The 19,786-nt window shown below is 52.8% G+C and overlaps 1 protein-coding gene across 1 annotated transcript in view; it reads left to right on the forward strand.

Annotated features, from left to right (window-relative positions):
• The window catches only part of Med27 (mediator complex subunit 27), a 182,281-nt gene extending 169,950 nt beyond the window's left edge, over positions 1–12,331 (forward strand). The window contains exons 7-8 of the mRNA XM_050155136.1: positions 10,412–10,489; positions 11,901–12,331. Of these exons, the coding sequence (XP_050011093.1) occupies positions 10,412–10,489; positions 11,901–12,035 (213 nt within the window). The 3' untranslated portion in view covers positions 12,036–12,331. The remainder of the gene's footprint in view (positions 1–10,411; positions 10,490–11,900) is intronic.
• Positions 12,332–19,786: the final 7,455 nt, after the last annotated feature.

Raw genomic sequence — 19,786 nt, forward strand, 5'->3', positions numbered from 1 at the left:
CTTTCTCACTTCTGTTTTCCTGTCCCCCACTGAAACGTGGGGTGTATTGATGCTGCCAGTAGTGGGTACTGGCTGAGAGCATGGGGCTAACTCTTCTGCACCTCACTAGCCTGCTTATGCCTGCCCAGCAGACCAGCCAGCATGGTGTCCAATGGCAGATTATTGGGAAAAGCTCAGCCCAGTGCAGTAGTGTCCCGTGCATCAGGAGAACAGCTTGCTGTGGCAAGGAGATGCTGTGCCCTGAGAGAGGGGACTTCTCAAGCAGAATCGCCCACTTTCCAGAGAGCTGGAGTTCAGGGCAGACTGCATTAGTAGACCCACTTCTGAGCTGAACCTCCCTGGTCACTGCAAGCCACTTGCAGCCCCCCCCCATCCCCCACTGCTCTGGTGACACCTGAGGATGCCCTTTCTTGGCACCATTGTCTTGGTTCCAGCACTGCTAGGAAGGCAGGAAGTCCCTGCGGTCTTTCCCTCTGGACAGAAGGGGACTGATGGCCTTGTAGAGCCAAAGCAAGCATACCCATGTCTTTTTGCTTCAGGAGCAAGGGCAGGCCACTGTTACATTGTCTGGAGGCCTATGCCCAAGTCCCTGTGGCTCTACAGCGCACCAGTCATGAGGAGTAAAATGCACGCTGCCTTTTGTCTGTGGACACTGACTGTCGGCAAGCTTTCTTCTATCTTCCTCATTAGACTCTGTACCCAAGTGCAAGGCAGTGACTGCGTGGGGGACAGCTTGCTGTGAGGCTGTGCCTGCCAACAGGTGCCTGTCATTTACTGCACCACCCCAGAGGCGCCTTGCACTTCATCCTAAGGCGAAGCAGCTTTTTATAGCCCACGAGTTTCCAGCAGTGTGGATTCAGAGAATGAGACTTAGAAAGAAGGGGACCCTCTGAAAGGCCAGAATCACAGAGCCAGCTAGGCTTCAAGCAAGCTTGTATTTTCCTGGCATTTAAACTCTGCAGGGGCACTCACTGTTTTGATCTTTAACCCCCTCATTTCAAAACAGTGTGCATTTTCCTCCAGCAACTTGGGGGGAATGCAAGCCGGTCTGCAGCCACTCGCTGCATTGAGTCCTAACAGGGACTAGAGAAAGGTGGAGAACACATGAGGCCCCAGACAGGCAAGGTGGCGGGGGACAGAAAGGGATAGTCTCTGAGGGGCCAGCCCCTGCTCCCCAGAGTCTCCGCCTGGACGTGGAGAGCAAACCTAAGTGGCCACAGAACACTCTTAGCCATTGCCATTGTTCCACGGGCAGCAGAAGGGCGCGGAGCCCATCAAATCCCACGCCACAGTAGAGAGGTGGGTTGCCCAATGGGTGCCACTGCCCTTACCCCCTTGTTTGTTTACTCAGCCATCCTTTGATGTGAAAGAAAGGGCCTTTTCTGGGGACATTCTATCCAGAAATGCCACTGGGCACCCGTCAGGCACTTTACAGGAGACTGACAGGAGGCTGTGTCCCCTGAGTGCCTTGCGTGACTTGGTCCCTTCCCTTAGTGCCCCTCACACCCTGTCCATGCCAGCTCCAAGTCCTCAGAAGGTAACCATGCCAACACAGGAAGTTTCCAGAGGATGAGAGCCCTCCTTCCCTCAGTGAGGCTGGGCTGGATGTGACCTGAGCACTGGCCCTACTGTGGCACCTCACATCAGCCAGGAGGCTCACTACATAGTCTGAGCTGCCCCCTGCCCATTTCCACATTTCTCTTCAGAAAAAAAAAATTAACCGAGACCCTTGGTCAGGACACCACATCTGAAGGTGTCGAGAAACAGAGGCTGAAGTGAGACTCACAGGCCACACTCTACCCAGCTCTTGTACCAGAGAGGCTGTCACACTCAGAGGGACCCTCAACCAGCACAGTGAGGAGCATAGTGTGGCATTGTTTTCCTCTGTGTCCATGTTGTTGCCTCACAAGTGACCCAAATGGACGGAGCTGAGGACACAGCTTCCCAAGCTCAGGGCAGATGAGCAGCTTCGTGCAGGCAGGTAGGCTCTGTCTCCCAGCAGGAGCTGTGTGTCTAGGAGTAGGCTTTTGAGTTGGGAAAGAGAGGCAGGTGGTTCCATGGTTATCCGAGAGGGTGCTGTGCCCTCAGCCACAAGCCAGTCTAGATAAAGTGGGCTAGCTAAGCAAGAACATCGTCCAGGCCTGGGAGCCAAGGAAAAGAGGAAGAACTGTTTAGGCTGTCCGCCACCACCCTCCCTGAAGGGCTAGTCCACACCCACAAGTGTCCGTCCCCAGAACAGGTTTCCTCTTAGAGAAGAGGCAAGTCTCTTTCCTTCAGGCTCCCCTGGCACAGTGTAGTCACAGTTCAGGTGTTCCCATGCATCCAGCTGTGTGCAGCAAATAGACCCAGGACAGCCTGGACAACCCCCCTGGCCTCTTGAACATACTAAGTGGCTTAAACATACCCCAGGAGTGACTTGTGGTTTTCTGCCATTAGAGGGGTCACAGGACAGCCATTCTTCATCTTGATAGCTCTCTTCTTCCTGAAGGGAAGGGACACAGGACAGGCCGTCAGAGCTGGCAGCTGTTTCTGGGAAGACTGGCTCCTCCCTCTCCTAGATACCCCCATTCCACAGCTTGAGCTGCTGGCACTGCTGATCCATACACTCCAAGCCTGGCTGCTTCCCATCATGCTGCCTATGGTGACTGTCCCAGCGAGAGCCATCTGCAGTGGCCCGATCCTGGGCATGCCTCCCCAGTTTCCTCATCTGTTTTGGAGACTATGATGTGAAGTGAGCTGATGTCATAGGCAAGATATGTAAAATAACCTTTGTGTACATGTGGTCCCTACTACTCTGCCTTGGAAGTGCTCTTGCCAGTGGCCTTTTCCTCCTAAGGAAGGCCCCCTCCATCCCCTCTGCTCCCTGTTGGCCAGTTTCTCCTGCACAGGACTCCTGACTTCTCATAGTGGACCCTGTAGTTTAGAGCAGGAGCAGTGTAATCTCAGGCCAAGAATTTGTCCTTAGTAAGTTTAACTCCTCTGCAAAAAGGCAAAACAGATCATACCTCCCTTGTGGGGTATGAGTTGTGACAATCCCAGCGATGAGGTGCGTGGCTCAAAAGGTTCCTAGAATGTGCTTCTGCTGTTGCTGCTGTCACGGGGGCTCTGGACCACAGAACCTGAGCTATGTCCGTGGCCCCATTTTAAGGGAGGTATTTGTATAAACTAAACTGAAGCTCCAACCACATGGCAAGCCCAGTCACTCCCACCAAAGCCTCCTCCATCGTCCTGTTTCTCTGGCCCTGTCACCTCTTCCTCTGGCCAAAGAGCAAGCAGCTTCAGTGTAAGAATACACGTGAGTTACAGCTCCCAGCTGTACCCAGTGGGCAGCTTGATAGGACCTGGGATGGTTTCCTAAGAGGGCACACCACCAGTGACACCACACCTATGTGGCCTGCAGTGGAGGTAGAAATAGGCATGACTGTGTGTCAGCTGCAGAAATAACCAAGTGAGGGCAGAGCAATCTAGGTGCCTCTAGGCCCAGACTTTGCTGCAACCAGTGACAGTCTGGCATCTTACCATCTGGAAAGTGTTAAACCTTTTTCACCTAATGAAGAGCCTCAATTCCTTAATCCTGAAAAATGTCAAGGACCCACCCACCATGTCTTTTCCTGACCCTGCTACATGAAAGTGCACAGTGGTCAGGACCCTGGAGAGCTCCTGCTCTCCCTGAGGAGTGAGGCGTCTCTGCTTTCCCAGGCTCCCCTCCCCTCCCCTCCAGCTGCCTGCCGCCTTCCCACTTACTCTCTCTTAGTTCAGGTCCTACTATTATGTCAGTGGTGCCCAGTGCAGAGACATGCTGCTCTCCGATGTCCAGAGCTGGCTCAAGGACCTCATTCCCAGAGAGTGCAGCCTAGAAACAGGGACATCTATTCTCAGTCATGGGCAGTGTCAGGCTCGATGCCCCCACACGAGGGAGCTTACCCTAAGTGCCAGGACCAGTCAGTACAGGTAGCCACCAGACTGCATGTCAGTACTGGAAGGCCTTAGTGAGAGAGGAGCTTTCCAGACAGGGTCAAACAGCTGTGGTGGGACAGGCAGGCTCACAGGCTGCTGCAGTGTCCACTGTGGGCTGAAAGGAGGTGAGCCTGGGATCAGGACCCTGCATTCTATGTCAGGGTGTTTAAGTACACAGCCGACCATGCAGGTCATCCACAGCCAGTCTGTGCCTGGGTCCGTGGAACTGAGGACTTCTTCCAGGCATTAGTGTATCATGTCTGAAACTCTAAAGGGGTAGTATAGCCCTGCCCACCCAGATACTCATTTGGAAGTCCCCGTCTGTGCCTGCTGGAAACTGTGTAAAGAACATGGCATCCGCAGGCTCGTACTTCTCAAATGCAGGGCTTGATCCCAAGGTGCAGCATGGGATCTGAGGGCTGATGGGGCAGCTGGGTCTGTCTCTACCTCCCCTTTCTGCCCCAGACCAGTATGGCCTGGCCCAAGTGACAGTGATAAGCTCTGCAGAGCCCATGCAGATGGCCTCCTTCATCACACAAAGCAGAGTATCGATCTCGCCTGAGTAATCCCCAGTCCCTGTGGGCCTCCTTGCTTCCTCTTCAGGCCCCCAGGCCTGCTGAGCTCACTGCACACAAATCCTGTCTCTGATTAGAGACTAGGACTGCATAATAAGTGGTAAATCCCCTGCTTCCGCCCCACCGTGTTTTAGAGGCTTCTGTCTGCAGCCCTCCCAGAGCCCCCAACACCACTTTCAGGACTTCGGAGCCCCCAACACCACTTTCAGGACTTCAGAGCGTCTGATTTTGAGATAATGGTGACTCCTCTTTTCATTGAATGGAGACTTTTAAGGCTGCCTTCAGTATTTATCCTAAAGCCGGTGCAGGTTGTTAGCAGGGGCTGCTATCTCTTTAAGCCCTTAACACATCAAGTTCCCATAAGTCTGGCTCCAGAGCCCACAAATAATTTGCTCCTGAGCGTTGTTTGGGGCTCCTCTTCACTAGGGTAGGATTGCTGTTGTTAGACTTGTGCGGTGGTCCATGCATGGCGTGAGAGCGTCTTGCCCTCCTAAGGTCAGTTTTATGTCTCTGGTTTAGGGGAATGGCACAAGCACCTTGGCAGCGTGCACTCAGCTCGCTGCTAACTCGGTGCTGAAACCTGGAGGGATAGGTTAGCAGAACCGGGGCCTTGTGAAGATGCATCACATCAAAGCATCAGGCGGGCACCTGGAGTGAGGCAGAAACCTAGCACCTCTTAACCATCTGGCATCTGCTATCCATAGTGGCCGACATAGTGGTGCACACCATTAATCCCAGCACTCAGGAGGCAGAGGTAGGCAGAATCCTGTAAGTTCGAGGCTAGCATAGTGTACATAGTAAGTTCCAGGCCAGCCAGGGCTATATAGTAAGACCCTCTCTAAAAGGAAGAGGCTTTGAAGTCACCCCTGGAAAGGCCAGGGGTGGGGCTTCTCCCAGTTCTCTTTAGGGCAGGGAGTTTTGAGTGCTGGAAACCTGGCTGCAGGACCTGTGGGACCAGGCCATTGGCCCTGACCACAGCTCCTGCTTTCTTACAAGGTCCAGCGAGGGAGTGATGCAGCCAGGGCTTTCCAGATCCCCCAGCCTCCCGCCAAATCACATCCACAGCGTGCATGTGGAAGCCAGAGTCTAGTCCCCAGCAGCTTCTCTTTTGAGTAAACAGCTTGTGGTTACATGGGTACTTAACTTTCACTGTTTATGAACCCTACAGGGGAGTCCCTTCAATAGTGGCCCTAGCTCCCTAGCTTGGCAAGGACAGACTTGGGCATTCGGCTCTGTTCAGTAATCCATGCTTTAGGAAGAGCGTTGGATGGAGGGTTGCTGGAAGCTGAAGCCAGCTCACTTTGGGCTGCTGTCCTGCCCCCTGGTGGCCTGGGCATCCTAACCTCCTGAATGCTTAAGCTGCAGTCCTCAACTCCCCTGCTAGAAGCTGGGGCTGGCAAGCAGTACCTCCCACCTGAGGGGGATTCTGAGCCCCTGTGGCTAATCCCCAGGTCAGACATGCTAGGGCCTCTTGTTTTAGAAAATGAAACAAACTGCCCCAAGCTAAAGGTGTCTAGAAATGAACGAGGTCAGGAGGAAATACACAGCCACGCTGCAGCCGAGGGGACGGGCTAAAAACCGTGTGGTTGCTCCTACCCCGGCTGCTGATTGCCCTCATCATCCTCTCGCCCTTCTAGATCCTTCTCTTCCAGGAGAACATGCTGGGTGTTGACAGTCTAAAACCTTCCCCTCTCTCCTCTTTTCTGAATCCTTCCTCCATCACCACTGTGGCCTTGTTTTTTTCCTGATGTTCTGGTCACTGTGACTCCTGGGCTGGGGGAAGGGGTGTGTCCCAGACCCATCACTAGACAGTTGGACTGCATCACCACCACCAGGACCCCCAGCCATCTCTGCTTTGCACTGCCTTTGAGGTACCGGTACTGTAGCTCTGCTCAGCCCAGCCCTCCCTTGGCACAGACAGGAGGTGAGTTCAGTTGTCCTTCCAGCCAGGGCAGTGGGAAAGGGGAGCCTCTCACTCCGAGGCTCTAGCAAGGGCAGAAGGAACCTCCAGGGATTTGGATGCCTATATTAGCCCCTTCCTAGGAGTGATGTCCACTTCCCCCCATGAGAGGAGAGGGCCTGGGATTTGGCACCCCACAGAGCACTTGTCCACCCCAGAAGCCTGCAGTGAGGGCCTACTAGGTGTAGGTCAGGTTGGTGTGGTCTGGACAAGCCCTGCGCTGCTATATACACAGTAGCCACCTAACCTGTGCAAGTCCCTTGAGCTCCCAGTAACTTGGTTCTCTGACTTGCAAGTGGCACTTGGAACAGTTGCTCTGTGGCGTTGCTGTGGGGGTTGAGTGAGGTCAGATGCTGTCCTTCTCCTGATCTGTGGGATCCATGCTCAAGGTCATCTCACTTTTAGGAAGGCAGGACCCAGGTATAGAGCAGTGAGCCTGCTGCCCAGTGAGGGCCACCACACATGCGCTCCCCCGCAGCACCTCTTTCTTTCTTTGTGACTGACACAGCTCCAGCCTAGAAGGGAGACTCAGGGCACTCTGCACCGCAGTATGGCAGAGAAACTTGGGGAGACTGCTTTGACTGGCAGTTCCTCTCCAGAGTGTTGACTGGCAGCTGCTTCAAGGTCTCATGAAAGAGTCCCTCCTCCCTCCCTCCCTCCCTCTGCTCAGTTCTTCTCCATCTGGGTGCACAAAGACCTTCACAGCCTTGAGCTGAGGCAGAGGAAACTTCAGTCGGCTCAGCCTGCAGCCTTGGCTCTCCAGATCGGGACCCACCCTGAGCCAAGCCAGGCCTCTGTGGTCCCCCACTACAGTGAGGGAAGTGAGGCCTCTCCCCGCCCCCTCCGGGACCCTGTCCTCCACTGGTGGTACCTGCCTAGTCCCTGTCTGTCCGGTAGTTACCTCGCATCCTCTCCTCGCTCCCTCCTTTCCCGGTTCCAATCACTTTGATCTTTTGCAAGCTTTGTTTCAGCGCAGCACTCAACCTGCAGGCAGCATCCTCCTTGGCCTGCCTCTCAGGAGCATTAGTGCTCTTCCCTAGCCTCCAGTGCGAGGGGGCCGCTTTTATCTCCTGAGGAACATCATTAGCGCACAACACTGTGGGTCCGTCCCTGGGCCCTCACAAAATTAGTTAATAGCAATCTTTTGTTGCTCAGGCATGTTTTTTCCACATCTTCAATGCCAAACAAAACACAACTCTTGCTGGAAGTGCAAAACAACAACAAAAAATTCACTGAAGGTGGAACAATGCTCTGAGGGGTAGGAAGAGCAAGCGGGTGGAGCTTCCGGTGTCCCGGTGCTGGAGGTTCAGATGCAAGGATCGGAACAGGGCTGGAGAAGAAGTGGGGACAATCAGAAGTCAGCTGCTTTGTCCTTCTATGAAAATGCTGCCGAAATTGGTGCGATTTTGAGAACCTAAACGATCGCATCAGGGCCAGAGTAAAAACTGCCACCAGCAAAAACTTGGCAGTTAAAGGGGGAACTTTAAATGGGACCCTTTGAAAAGAAGGCCAGATCTGGCCAGATGGCAGGCCAGGAGCAGGCAGACTAATTAGGTGTCCTGCCTGTGAGTCAGATGCCAGGTCAGAGAGAGCCTGTCTGGAGAAGATCGGTTCTCGCTGACTCGGCCCTGTCCTCTTGGCAATCCTGAGCTACGTGTGCAGGCCTCTCCGCACCTCACTTGTAAGTCCAGCTCTCACGCCCTCACCTGGACTCCGGTTTGTCAGGCCAGGAAGCAGGAGCTCAATTAAAGCTCTGGAAGCCACAGGGATGCAGGACTGGGTTCAAGGCGCAGGCGGTTGTGGGACAGTCATGTCAGGTTTGGGTTCAAGGCACTGGTGTTTATGAGGACAGTCATGTCTGGTTTGGCTGGCAAATCCCAAAGGCTACGGGAGCCAGGTAGGCACCATGAGTGCAGGTAGTGTGAGACCGGGGCACTCAGGCCAGCCGCATGCCCATCCAGGACACCTTTCTCTGCACCCGCTGATGGCAGCCACATGGGGGTGGGGTTTGTGCAGGCCCTCTCACGTGGTTACCTGTGCGGATGCCCCCACAGCTTCTGAAACGTCCAGAATTTCCAATGTATTAACCGAGACAAAAGAAACACAAGAACTACACATCCATGCAGTGCGAGGCAGCCTGTCAGGCCAGCTCCAGCCCCATCGAGTGAAGAGAAGGGTCTGACCCCTCCCAAGAGCCTCCTAGGGTCAACGCTGTGGCCAGCACCCATCTGAGGGAAGTAGTCATCCCTGGAACGGGAGGACAGTGGGGCTTGGGTGGGCATCTTAAGGAAAGACGGCCCGTTTGTCTCCCAGCAGCCACACGGTCATGTCACAGTTACTACTACTGCTGGGAAGAAAGTTCTGCTCATTTTAGAAAGCTGTCTGTCAGGAAGCTTAAAATAAAGCAGGCCTGGCACCAGGGAAAGTCACCCGGGGAAAGAATTCCTCGGGCTTGTGCAACACAGGCACCGTGGTGTCTCTGCGGGAGGGCAGTGCCGTGTCCAGGAGCCGCATTTCCAGGTTCCCCTCTTTAATTAAAATGTGCAATGGGCACCTGCTGTATGCCTTGTGCTTCTAGGCCTGGGGACACAGCGTGAACCCAGAGTGATCCTGTAGGAAGGGCTGCAGGGGTAGCACAGGGCAGGGAGCACGTTAAGGGGGAGGGGTCCTTTCCTGGAGAACAGCTTGATCAGCCTGTCTCCCCGCCTTTTGAAACATGATGCCACAACCTCCTCTACCAGGTTAAAATCCATCTGGGCCTAAACTGACCTCTGAAAGCTGGGGAGCCTGAACCAGCTTGCCTGGCTGCAGAGTGGCCCACATACCTGTGATCAACTTCAGGTATTCCTCTCTGCCCCCTGGCCTAGACCTGTCCTCCCGATTGCCCCAGTTTGCTTCCTTGTTGCCTTCAGCCTGCTGGCCACTGGTGTGCCGTGGTGTCCCGCTGAGGCTGGAACCGACAAGTCTGTGCGTGTTAGGCTCGTGTTGATTCTTGTTCTCAATGATTTTATCTGGCATGTTCTCTTTTATTTTTTAACTATATTTGTAATGACAAGAATTTCCACTACCAGCAAGATGGCTCAGCAGGTAAAGGTACCTGCTGCCAAGCCTGACAACCTGAGTTTGATCTCCAGGAGCCACATGGTGGGAGGAAAGAACTGACGCCTGGATGCTGCCCTCTGGCCCCACTCTGGGCACATGAGCTCATACACACACATGCACCACACAGAATAAATAAGAAAATGTATTTAAATGTAAAAGAGTCTTTAATGAGGGCGGTCAAATAAACCAATAATTTAAGTACAACTCTCAAATTAGTTAACTCCTAATTTGGGGATGTTCAGACCTGCAGGGGGTCCTCAGCCAGCCCCTTTGTTTCAAAGATGAGATACTGATGCCCAAGGTGCATGGCTGGATCAAGGCCAGAAGACAGTGTCACAGCCTCCTAAGGACCTCAGGCTATCTGGCCCCAGGCCTTGCTACCACCTTTTCTGAGGAGTTAGGAGACTGGAGTGTGCCCACAAAGATGCTGAACAAGGACCCTTCAAAGGGCTAGATAGAGGCAGACCCACAGGAGAGTTGGCAGGGTGGGAGGGCTGGCAGAGGAGCATGGAAACGGGGTAAGATCATTGCACCCTTGCTGTCTGTCACTTTCGGACTAAGTATCACACCCTGCCCCCCTCCCCACCTACCTTGAGCTCCATCCTCTCCCATGCTCCTTCCTGTCCAAATTTTCAGTTGCCAGAATGTTCCACACTCTACTTGTCTCCAGGCCTGTGTCCTCTTGTCTGCTATGCCTCCTCCCTCTCACAACTCCACTAACTTTCCTATTTGAGAGGGGTGCAGGCGATCCAAAGCAAGGCTGTGGCTTCTGAAGCTAGCAACTTCTGACTAATGGTTACTACCCTTTGTTCCCCAGGTGACAGACCACGCCACCACTGCCCTGCTCCACTATCAACTACCCCAGATGCCAGATGTTGTGGTCAGGTCCTTCATGGTAAGTGACTTCAGCTAGGGAGAGGGCTGATGAGCCAGCCCCAGGTAATCAGAGCTGAACAAGCAGTGCCCACAGAAGTGGCCTTTCGGAAGTTTCCGGCACTGACAAGTAGCTATTCTAACCCACCACCCTATGACCGGCTCTAAGTGTGGAGCAGTAGCTGGGGCAAACCTGTCTTCCTGCAGTTCTCAGACCTGGAGGTCAGGGTGAGAGTGAGCACAGAGCAGCAGGCAGGCAGGTCTTCCGCAGCCGGACCTGTCAGGACCATCCCGTAGGACAGCGTCCCTGGGAGCCACTAGCCATTGTCCTTGCCTGCGCAGGGAACTACTTCTGTCCCACTGCTCTGGCTGCAGGGCTTCCTGCCTGCTGGTCTGAGCAGCAGTGGCATGGGGGTGTTGCCTGGCAGCTCACTGTCACCCAAGCTCAGGAGCTCAGCGTCTTAGAGAGAATGGTGCTCGCTTCTCACGAGGCCTACACCTGGCTGGAGAACCGAGTGCATGGTGTTGGGAGGGTGATGCTGGGTGTTCAGCCACAAAGGCCCAGAGAATCCGTCCCCGTGCTGAGAAGTAAGCAAGGGCAGTCTTCAGTGAGCTACAGACTGGCTACCTGACATGCGTGACACCACGTTTCCCTGTGCTCTTGACTGGCGTGGGGAATTCAGAAAGGAACAGACCATCCTATCACCTTCCCATTTTTATTTCCAACCCCCATGGAAGGGCCAAAGCGGCCCTCGGGAGCTGCCTGTGTCAACGCCTTCAGAGAGCAGTGTCCTCCCGCTGACACGGTCAGGACTGACTTATGTGGCTTGCCTGGCTCTCGGGGCTGCTTGCCTGTGGCAGTGGGGCTGCTTGCTGGGCCCTTGTGCCCGCGAGTCTCCTTGAGGTGGAGAATTGAGTTACCTGAGCCTCATCCTTATGCATGACGCCTGGGAGCCCTCGGCTCTCAACCTCAAGGGTGGGTGGCTGTCACTTATTGTGTTACTTGGTGACACTGGGGCTGCCCCAGCTGTGTTAGGCCCTACCGTGACAGAGAGGAACAACCTCTGAAATGAGATTAGCCCAGAGCACATGGCCCTGGCACCGAATCTCGCAGCACCTCCTCAGCTGTGCCCGTGCCTGCTGCTCAGAGCTGCAGAAAGAAGAAATTCTGCAGGGCACCAGATAGCCTTGGGGAACGGTCCAGCTCTGGAAATAGGGGTTTATGCGTTAAGATCTCCAGAAGAACAGGAGACATCAAAACCAAGTCAACGGGGAGATAGGCTGTGGGTTAGACAGCTTTTTATTGGGACCACAGGTGTCTGCCAGCGTCAAAGCCTGCTGAAGCCCATCCTTGGGCTGCTGGGCTTACAGCGAGGGCAGCTGAGGAGAGTAGAGTCCCCAGACATTTTCTCTCCTGTCTGTCTTCTTTTCAGACGTGGTTGAGAAGCTACATAAAGCTGTTCCAGGCCCCATGTCAGCGCTGTGGGAAGTTTCTGCAAGATGGTCTTCCCCCAACATGGAGGGACTTCCGAACCCTGGAAGCCTTCCATGACACCTGCCGGCAGTGACCCCAGCCAGCCCAGCTGCTGCCCAGCCCGCGGCTCCAGCACCTTCACAGACCAGCCCGATCCATTTATCACACAGTTCTCCCTGGGCCTATCTGCTGGCAGAACTGGCTGTCACCCATCAGCAGGGCGTCAGAGGATGGTCTGTTCCTGCCCTGTGTGCTGGCTTCCCTGTGAGTCGGCCCCATGGTCTGTTGTTCCATGAGCTATTACTGGACTGAGCCCTTTATTCTTGGGTTGAGGTTTGTCTGCTTGTTGTTGTAACTTATTTTTGTAAACAGTAAACCTTTTGTACCCTGGCTAAGGCTCTGTCTCTTGCATCTTGTGCGATGTCTGACTTTCTTCCAGGTTCAATTTAGCCTAAGGAGTTTGCGCTTGCGGCAGAGCCCTTGGACTGGGCTGGAGTTCCGAGGGTTGCTTCTGTAGCAAGCACAGCCCTCATTAGTCTCTAGCACCACAGGGGGATCAGGAGTTTAATATTGTCTTCTGCTACAATGGGAGTTGTAGGCCAGTCTAGGCCTGTCTCTAAAGGGGGGAGAAGAAAATAATAAATAAAAACAGAATTCTTTGTAAGTCTGCCTCCACAGCTTCTTCTGAGGCGAGAGCTGCAGGTGGCTCTATTGAGCCAGCACCACAGGCACCTAGAGCGGGCCTTCCCAGGTGGCAGCTAGACCCCTGCTAGTGCAGTCAGGGTCGGCAGGCTGCTTGGCCCTGTGCAGCCTGGAGTCCTAACAGAGCCTCAGCCACTTTGTGAAAGGCTAAAGGCCCTCCCTGTGAGGGATGTGCCCAGCCTACAGGAAATCCACTCCCTCCCTCCCTCCTTCCTTCCTTCCTTCCCTCCCTCTCTCCCTCCTCCTGTCTGTCTCTTCTTTCCTATCTCTCTGGGTCCTTTCCTCTCCAGCCTTCCTTTCCTATTGTTTTTGGGGGGTTGTTTTGTTTTGAGGCAATGATGTCTTGCTAGGAAGCCCAGGCTGGCTTTAAACTTAAGCAGCTTTGCCCAGATGCTAGGTTCACAGGCATGTACCACCACACCCAACAGAAAACCACTGTTTTCTTTACAGTAGAGTGGTCCACGACCACCCAGTGCCTCCCACCTCTCCATCAGATTGGGATGAACCAAGGCAGGATTTTGTTAGATGCTTTTGTTTCATGTGTATGTGCGTGCGTGCGTGTGTGTGTGTGTGTGTGTGTGTGTGTGTGTGTGTGTGTGATTTGCCTGAATGTATATCTATACACCACATGCACCTTGGGACTGGAATTACAGAGTTGTGAGCTACTGGGAACTGAACTGGCTCTGGAAGGGGCATTCCTGAGTAAGGGGTACGTACCACAGTGCCATTCAACATGAGGCCCCAACCTGCTACCCCATGCTCCCAGGGTGAGCAGTGCTCCACTCTCCAGCCACCCCAGTAACAGTGACATGGGCCTCAGAGGCCCTCTACTCTGGGAAACACTGCTTCCTTTACTGCCCATTTGAGAGGTGTGCTTGTCAATCAGGATGTGCCAGAGAGCTCATTGGCATTCCATGCCATAGTTCGTCAAGATCAAAGATGCCATTTCTTCTACTTTGTCTCCTAAGACCCTTGTTCATTTCCTTAAAGAAAGTGAACAACACTGGGTTAGCACCGAGATTCCCCCACAGTACTGTAGAACTTTCCAAAGACAAGTGGCCCCAGCGCTGTGTCGAGGTGTGCACTGCTCATGTGACAGTGGTGGTACCCTGGCTATGACCAAGTTGGGGCATGTGCAGAGTGATGAGTGCCTCAGGCCTGCCAGCTGGCAGACAGCACCTCCCGAGATGTGCAAATGCAGAAACGTCCCAGAGGACCGGCAAGATTTCAGTGAGGGCGAGGCACGTGTGAGAAGCCGTCCCCATCCGTTCTGTAGCTCCCCAACCCGCTGCAGCCTGTTTGCACCAGTGACTTCACACACAGAGCCCATATCCAGCCTCAGACAGGCTGCTGCTCCCACTCAGAGCAAGAGCGTCCCCTGTCACCCTCAGAAACACCTTCGTCAGGACAGATGGCTGTGTCCTGCTTCCAAGGATCATAGTCAGTCTGACCAGGTCTGTGGAGACGGAGAAGTGGCCATCGAAGAGAAGCCTTCCACAAACAATAGCACAGGGTGAGTGGATGACGGATAAAGGACAGGTGGCCCTGGACCTGTGCGCTCCAGCCTTGATTAGTTGTGTGACAGTGGTTAAGTGACTTCCACTGTGCTAGTTAGACATGCAAGGTTGGTAATCCAGCGTGAAAGAAGGAAGCCTTGCCAACCAAACATGTCGTCTGTGAGGCGGCCACGATGGAGACTGGACTGCAGAGTCCACACCAGGCCATGCCTGCTATTCTGATGTGCTTTTTTTTCTCCTTTCTTTACACTTGCTCATTTAGTGTGTGTTCATGTGTGCATATGTGTGTAGGGTGTACACGTGTGTGTAGGCTACACGTGCTACTGCACAAATGAGGTTGGAAGACAGCTCGTAGTAATCAGTCAGTTCTCTCCTATTGTGTGAATTCTGGGAAACGAACTGCAGTTGTCTGGCTTGGGGGCAGGTGCCATTACCTACTAAACCATCTTGCATCTGATTTTCTATATTTTTTTTGACATCCCCTAATTAAGGAAGGAGAGGGGACTACAGAGTTGGACCTGTAAGCTGCTCCTATATCTGAGAGTGTCTCACCCTTCGGTCCTGGGAAGGCAAGTTTGATAAAGTCCGGAATGAAGGAAATCCCGGAATGCTTGGTGCTTGGCGATCAGGGTGAAATGACCTGGCTTGGATGTCAGCTATTGAAATAGAAAGGAGACTTAACCCTGAAGTTGATGTAAAACCTGAAGTTGGCAAGAGGTCAGTTCCCAGAGGGCAGATTGTCATGAAAGTCAGAAGTGGACGACTGCAGTAATGGCAGTTCCCAGGAACTGGAGCTCAAAGGTGATGGGTGACTGCTACATTGAGTGTCATGTGATTTGGGGCCGTGTGTGGCTCAGTTGGTGGAGTGCCCACACATGCAGTCCCAGCACCACATATACCTGGGTGTACTGATAACACCCCTACAATCCCAGCACTTAGGAGGTAAAGGCAGGAGAATAAGAAGTTGAAGATCATCCTCAGCAACACAGCAAGTTCGAGGTCAGCTTGGGCAACATGAGGCCCTTCACATGATTGGGATTCTCTGAGGGTAACCTCTGGCCAGACCTGCAAGCTATATGGTGATTTCTTTTTTTTTTTTTTTTTCTTTTTTTTGAGACAGGGTTTCTCCATAGATTTTTGGTTCCTGTCCTGGAACTAGCTCTTGTAGACCAGGCTGGCCTCGAACTCACAGAGATCAGCATGACTCTGCCTCCCGAGTGCTGGGATTAAAGGCGTGCGCCACCACCGCCGGGCCCCACATCTCTTATTGACCAAGTGTTTCATACATGTTGTCAGGCTCCGTCCCAGGCAGGTGTGTGCAGTTCCCACTTTACAGATGAGGAACCTAGTGAAGGGTCTTCCCCACTGACACATGAGGGACCTGAGAGGCTGGATGACGTCTGAGAGCCCGCCCCACCTGCTGGAATTTGCTGCCTCTGGATAGCCAGCTCTTTGCCCCACACCTTCTGCTGGCCACTTGCTCTGACACCCATTAGCAACTGACAGAATGGAGCAAGCGAGCCTGTGAAAGGTTGTCCAGATTTTTTTTCCCCTGGGCTAAATCGGGATTTGACCTTTTGGTATCGAGTGAAGTTTTCACACTTAACACCATGGACACCACAAAACGGTGATCTTTCCATGTTAATGTGCAAAAGTCAGCGTTACATTTGGAGTGTCAGAGAGTGGGCCTGATGCTAAATTGAGAGCCTTTTAAGGTCACCCCAGTTGGGTGGAGGAGGGACATCATCAACCAGAAGAATTCTCCCAAGATCTAGACCCCCTACAAACCTGACAGGAGGTGTCGTCCAGGTCCAGCAGAGACAGAAAAGGAAAACTGGCCTTTCTACACTCTGCCTGGCCTCACGTCTCCACAGACACACTGAAGATGATCAGAGCTCACCTGGGCCCACGCTGGGCGGGAAAGACTGCACCCAATCCTGCCCACTTGGTCAACACTGCTGCAGCAGCTAGCAGGGCTCTTCCACCCAAGTCCCCAGGACCAGACGCTAGCTGTCTTCCTTGGTGGCTAGTTAGGCTTAGTACAGTGGTCTGCCCCAGGGTCCACCATTCTTGTCTCCCCAGGCCCTGGCCTAAAGGTAAGAAGAGAATCTCAACCCAATCTTCAATTGCAGTTAGGCATGCTGGCTCACGTCCGTAATCCCAGCCCAAGTGAAGGGGAGGCAGAATGTTGCCAGAAGTTCAAGGCCGGTCTCGGATCCAGCTTGAGACTCGGGCTCCATAAAACCAAAACACGGTGCAGGGATGGCTCAGTGGGTAAGTGCTTGCTACGCAAGCGTGAGTATCTGAGTTCAATCCCCAGAACCCACATGAAAGCCAGCATAGCCCCCACTCCCCCCCACACACACACACACATGTCTGTAACCCAAAGCAACATGGCAGCTACTGCCTGGCCAGCCTGACCAAGGTAGTATACTTGAGATTCAGTGAGAGATATTGTCTCAAGAAACGTGAGGTGGAGGACTGAAGAGATGGCTCCGCTGGTAAAGACACCTGCCACCAACTCTAATGACCCGAATTCAACACCTGGGACCCACAGGGTCAATGGAGAGAATCATTCCTCAAAGCTGTCCTCTGACTTCCACACACGTGTTATGGTATGCCATGACCCACACATACAAGTATGCGCACAAGCACATGAAATGTCATATGTACAAACATATATGGAAAGAGAGCAAGAGAAGAGAATAGTGACAGAGGAAGACACCCCATGTCAGCCTCTGCTTCCACAGGTGCACGAGCACCTGTGCATACATGTACACATACACAAAGAAGTAAATAAAATTATTTTTAAAAAATTTAAATTGCATTTCCTATGCATGAAAACTACTTGAAAAGCCGAACATTCAAGTTCACAGACGCGTCAAGTACCCTCCTTGTAACAACCTTGAGGTGACCAGTAGCCAAGGAGGAACTCCAGCCGGGAAACAAGGTGTGCCACTCGAGGACAGGAGCACCTCAACAGCCACAGGCTTCATCCAGGCATGGCCTGCTTCTCCTGGGATAGATGGGGGCAGGGAAGAGTGTAAATGGGAGACCAGAGGCTGTTGAGCCAGCCTAGGATGGCAGTGAGAGAGCCCCGTGGTGCCTGAGTCAGACTGACTCAGGGCTTTGGCACCCCATCAGAGGCTCTTTCTTCCTTACAAAAAGAGCCCATCGGCTCCCTTGGAGGGAAGTGGGTAATGCAAATAAACAAAGCAGGGAAAGAATGCTGTCATTTCTGCTAGCTGGGCACCTCCAGAGCGCCAGGGGTGCACTGCTGCCAGCCTCTGGGGACAAGAATGGCTTCTGTGGAAAGCGGGATCACACTGTGTGCTATGAAACTGCTGGTTCCTCTCAACAAACGTCAGACTGTGGAGTCTCAAGATGATGTACCCTTCTCCCCGAAAAGCCCAGCAGCAAGGACAGGCAACTCCGGGCAGTTCATCGGGGACCCAGTTCCTTGGTGCAATGGTGGAAACTGAGTCAGGACACTGCCTCAGCTGCAGAAAAAGAGAAACACTTGGAGAGCATGTATGTGCTGGTGTCTGGGATAGATTGTTCCGTATGACTTCATCGGAGTCACAGAGAAGCTGCAAGCACTCAGCCCCGCTCTTCCCTGTCTGCCAGCTGACCTGCTACGTGACTGAGCCCAAGAGTAGAAAAGGGGGGCAGTTATTCGTTAAATAAGCCTCCGTCCCAGGCCTCGGCCAGTGAGATGGCAGCTGAGAGGGGAGGGGAGCTCCAGCCTGTATGAGAAGGACAGGAATTTCTTAAGATCTGAGAACTTTGAAAACTATCTGGCCAAACAGTGGTGGCGCACACCTTTAATCCCAGCACTTGGGAGGCAGAGGCAGGTGGATCTCTGTAGGTTGGAGGCCCAGCCTGGTCTAGAAGAGCTAGTTCCAGGACAGCAGGGCTACATAGAGAAACCTTATCTCAAAAAAACAAAACAAAACAAACCTATTATCTTGTCCCAAATAATCATGTAGTCATTTTTGCCTTTTCTCTATCCTGGGTACCAGTTTCTGCAGAAATGTATATTAAAATCTGTTTTGTTTTGTTTTTGCTGTGTGTTTTTTTTTCCACTGTTCTCTGGAGTTTGTTACTATCTTATTTCAAACATTAACACCATACACCCCGACCCAGCCTAGTACACTGAGGGTCTTCTCATAGTTCCTTAGCAGGAGTTAGTCGCACGTTATGACTAGCTGCAAGGGATTCTGAGAGAAGCAGCTCTGCCATTTAGTAATCATGATTTATGTAATGACTCTACCATGACGTTTTTTAAATACTTTATTTTGAAGTAATTTATAAGTCACAAGAAGTTGCAAAGAAATACATGGAAAATATGGAGACCCCATATATATAACAATTGCAATATTCAAACCACGAGGCTGGCATGGGTGTGCTGACTGCAAAATCACAGTTCTTTCCTCAAAGGGGATAGGGAATAGTTTATTCTGAGCCAAATACAAGTGGTGATGGTTCAGGAACACAGATTTAGGTTACCTTAAATTTCATGTCCCAATGTAGCAACAGTTTGATGGAGTTTTTATCGTAACAGAACAAAGAAAGTCACAAATCAAGACACTTCCCAAATACCTTGGCACATTAAGGTGTAGGAAGATAAGACCTACAAGGTTAAGAGATGAGTCAACCTACAGTCTGCCTGAAGCCTGGTAACAGGTGCTGAGAGGTCCCGATTGTGCCCAGCCAACGAGGGGCGACCACGCAATGTGGCCAGATCAACCTGGGTGCTGGGAAGAGGGTGCATAAGGCTCTCCCCATTGCTGAATAAATGAGTCTGCTGTTTGCCTTTTACCTGACTCCCAGTGTCTGTGCTGTTGACTCGGCACCTTGCCACCCCCTCCCAAGGGAGCCATTAGGACCCAGCAACATCTGGTGCCCGAATAGGGACTTCTGGCATGGATTTTAAACTCTCCTGGTCAGGGTCTCTTATTTTGTTGTGGCTGTAATTTGGGGGTATTGATTTTTGTCTGGTTTTGCCGTCACTGTTTATGGCAAGGATAGTTACTTTCCCCGCACCGGTTCTGGTCATCTCCCTCCTCTCACTCGCCGTGCCGGATAACACCAGGATAAGTATTTCAGCAAGAAGCCCCTCAGTGCTGTGTGTTTCTGGTCCCTTTGGCAGGTAAGCGTTAGGACCCCCCCCCTCCATCTTTTGTGTTGTCTGTCATGTTTGTCTACCCATCCAGCTAGAAGGGCACATTTTGTTCTGTTTCAGTTTGCCTGGTACCTCCACGTAAGAGCTGACCCCCCAGGAGGAAGAACCAAGGCTTGACTCCTGAACACCATCCCTCATCCGGAGACACTGTGAATATTTGGCCATGGCCTAAAAAGACATGGAAATCCCCCACTAAGCATAAACATAAATAAATGTCCAACACAGTTTCCACCCCTGTTGACTGCTGTCTTCTCTCTGACTGTTGTCTGATCTCTCTATGGCATCCGGTGAGAAGGAGGAAGGAGGCAGACCATTCAGGCCCCATGAAACCCGCTGAGGCGAGCACACCCACAGTCAAGACCGCACGTGCTGCTCCCCGGCAGCTCCACTCCCGCCATGGGAAACTCTGCCTCTGCCTCGGTACCCTGGGAGTCAAGTGCC

The sequence above is a fragment of the Alexandromys fortis genome, unplaced genomic scaffold (genome assembly GCF_014885135.2).
Source record: "Alexandromys fortis isolate MF-2015 unplaced genomic scaffold, M_Fortis_MF-2015_v1.1 scaffold_72, whole genome shotgun sequence".
Classification (NCBI taxonomy): Eukaryota; Metazoa; Chordata; class Mammalia; order Rodentia; family Cricetidae; genus Alexandromys; species Alexandromys fortis.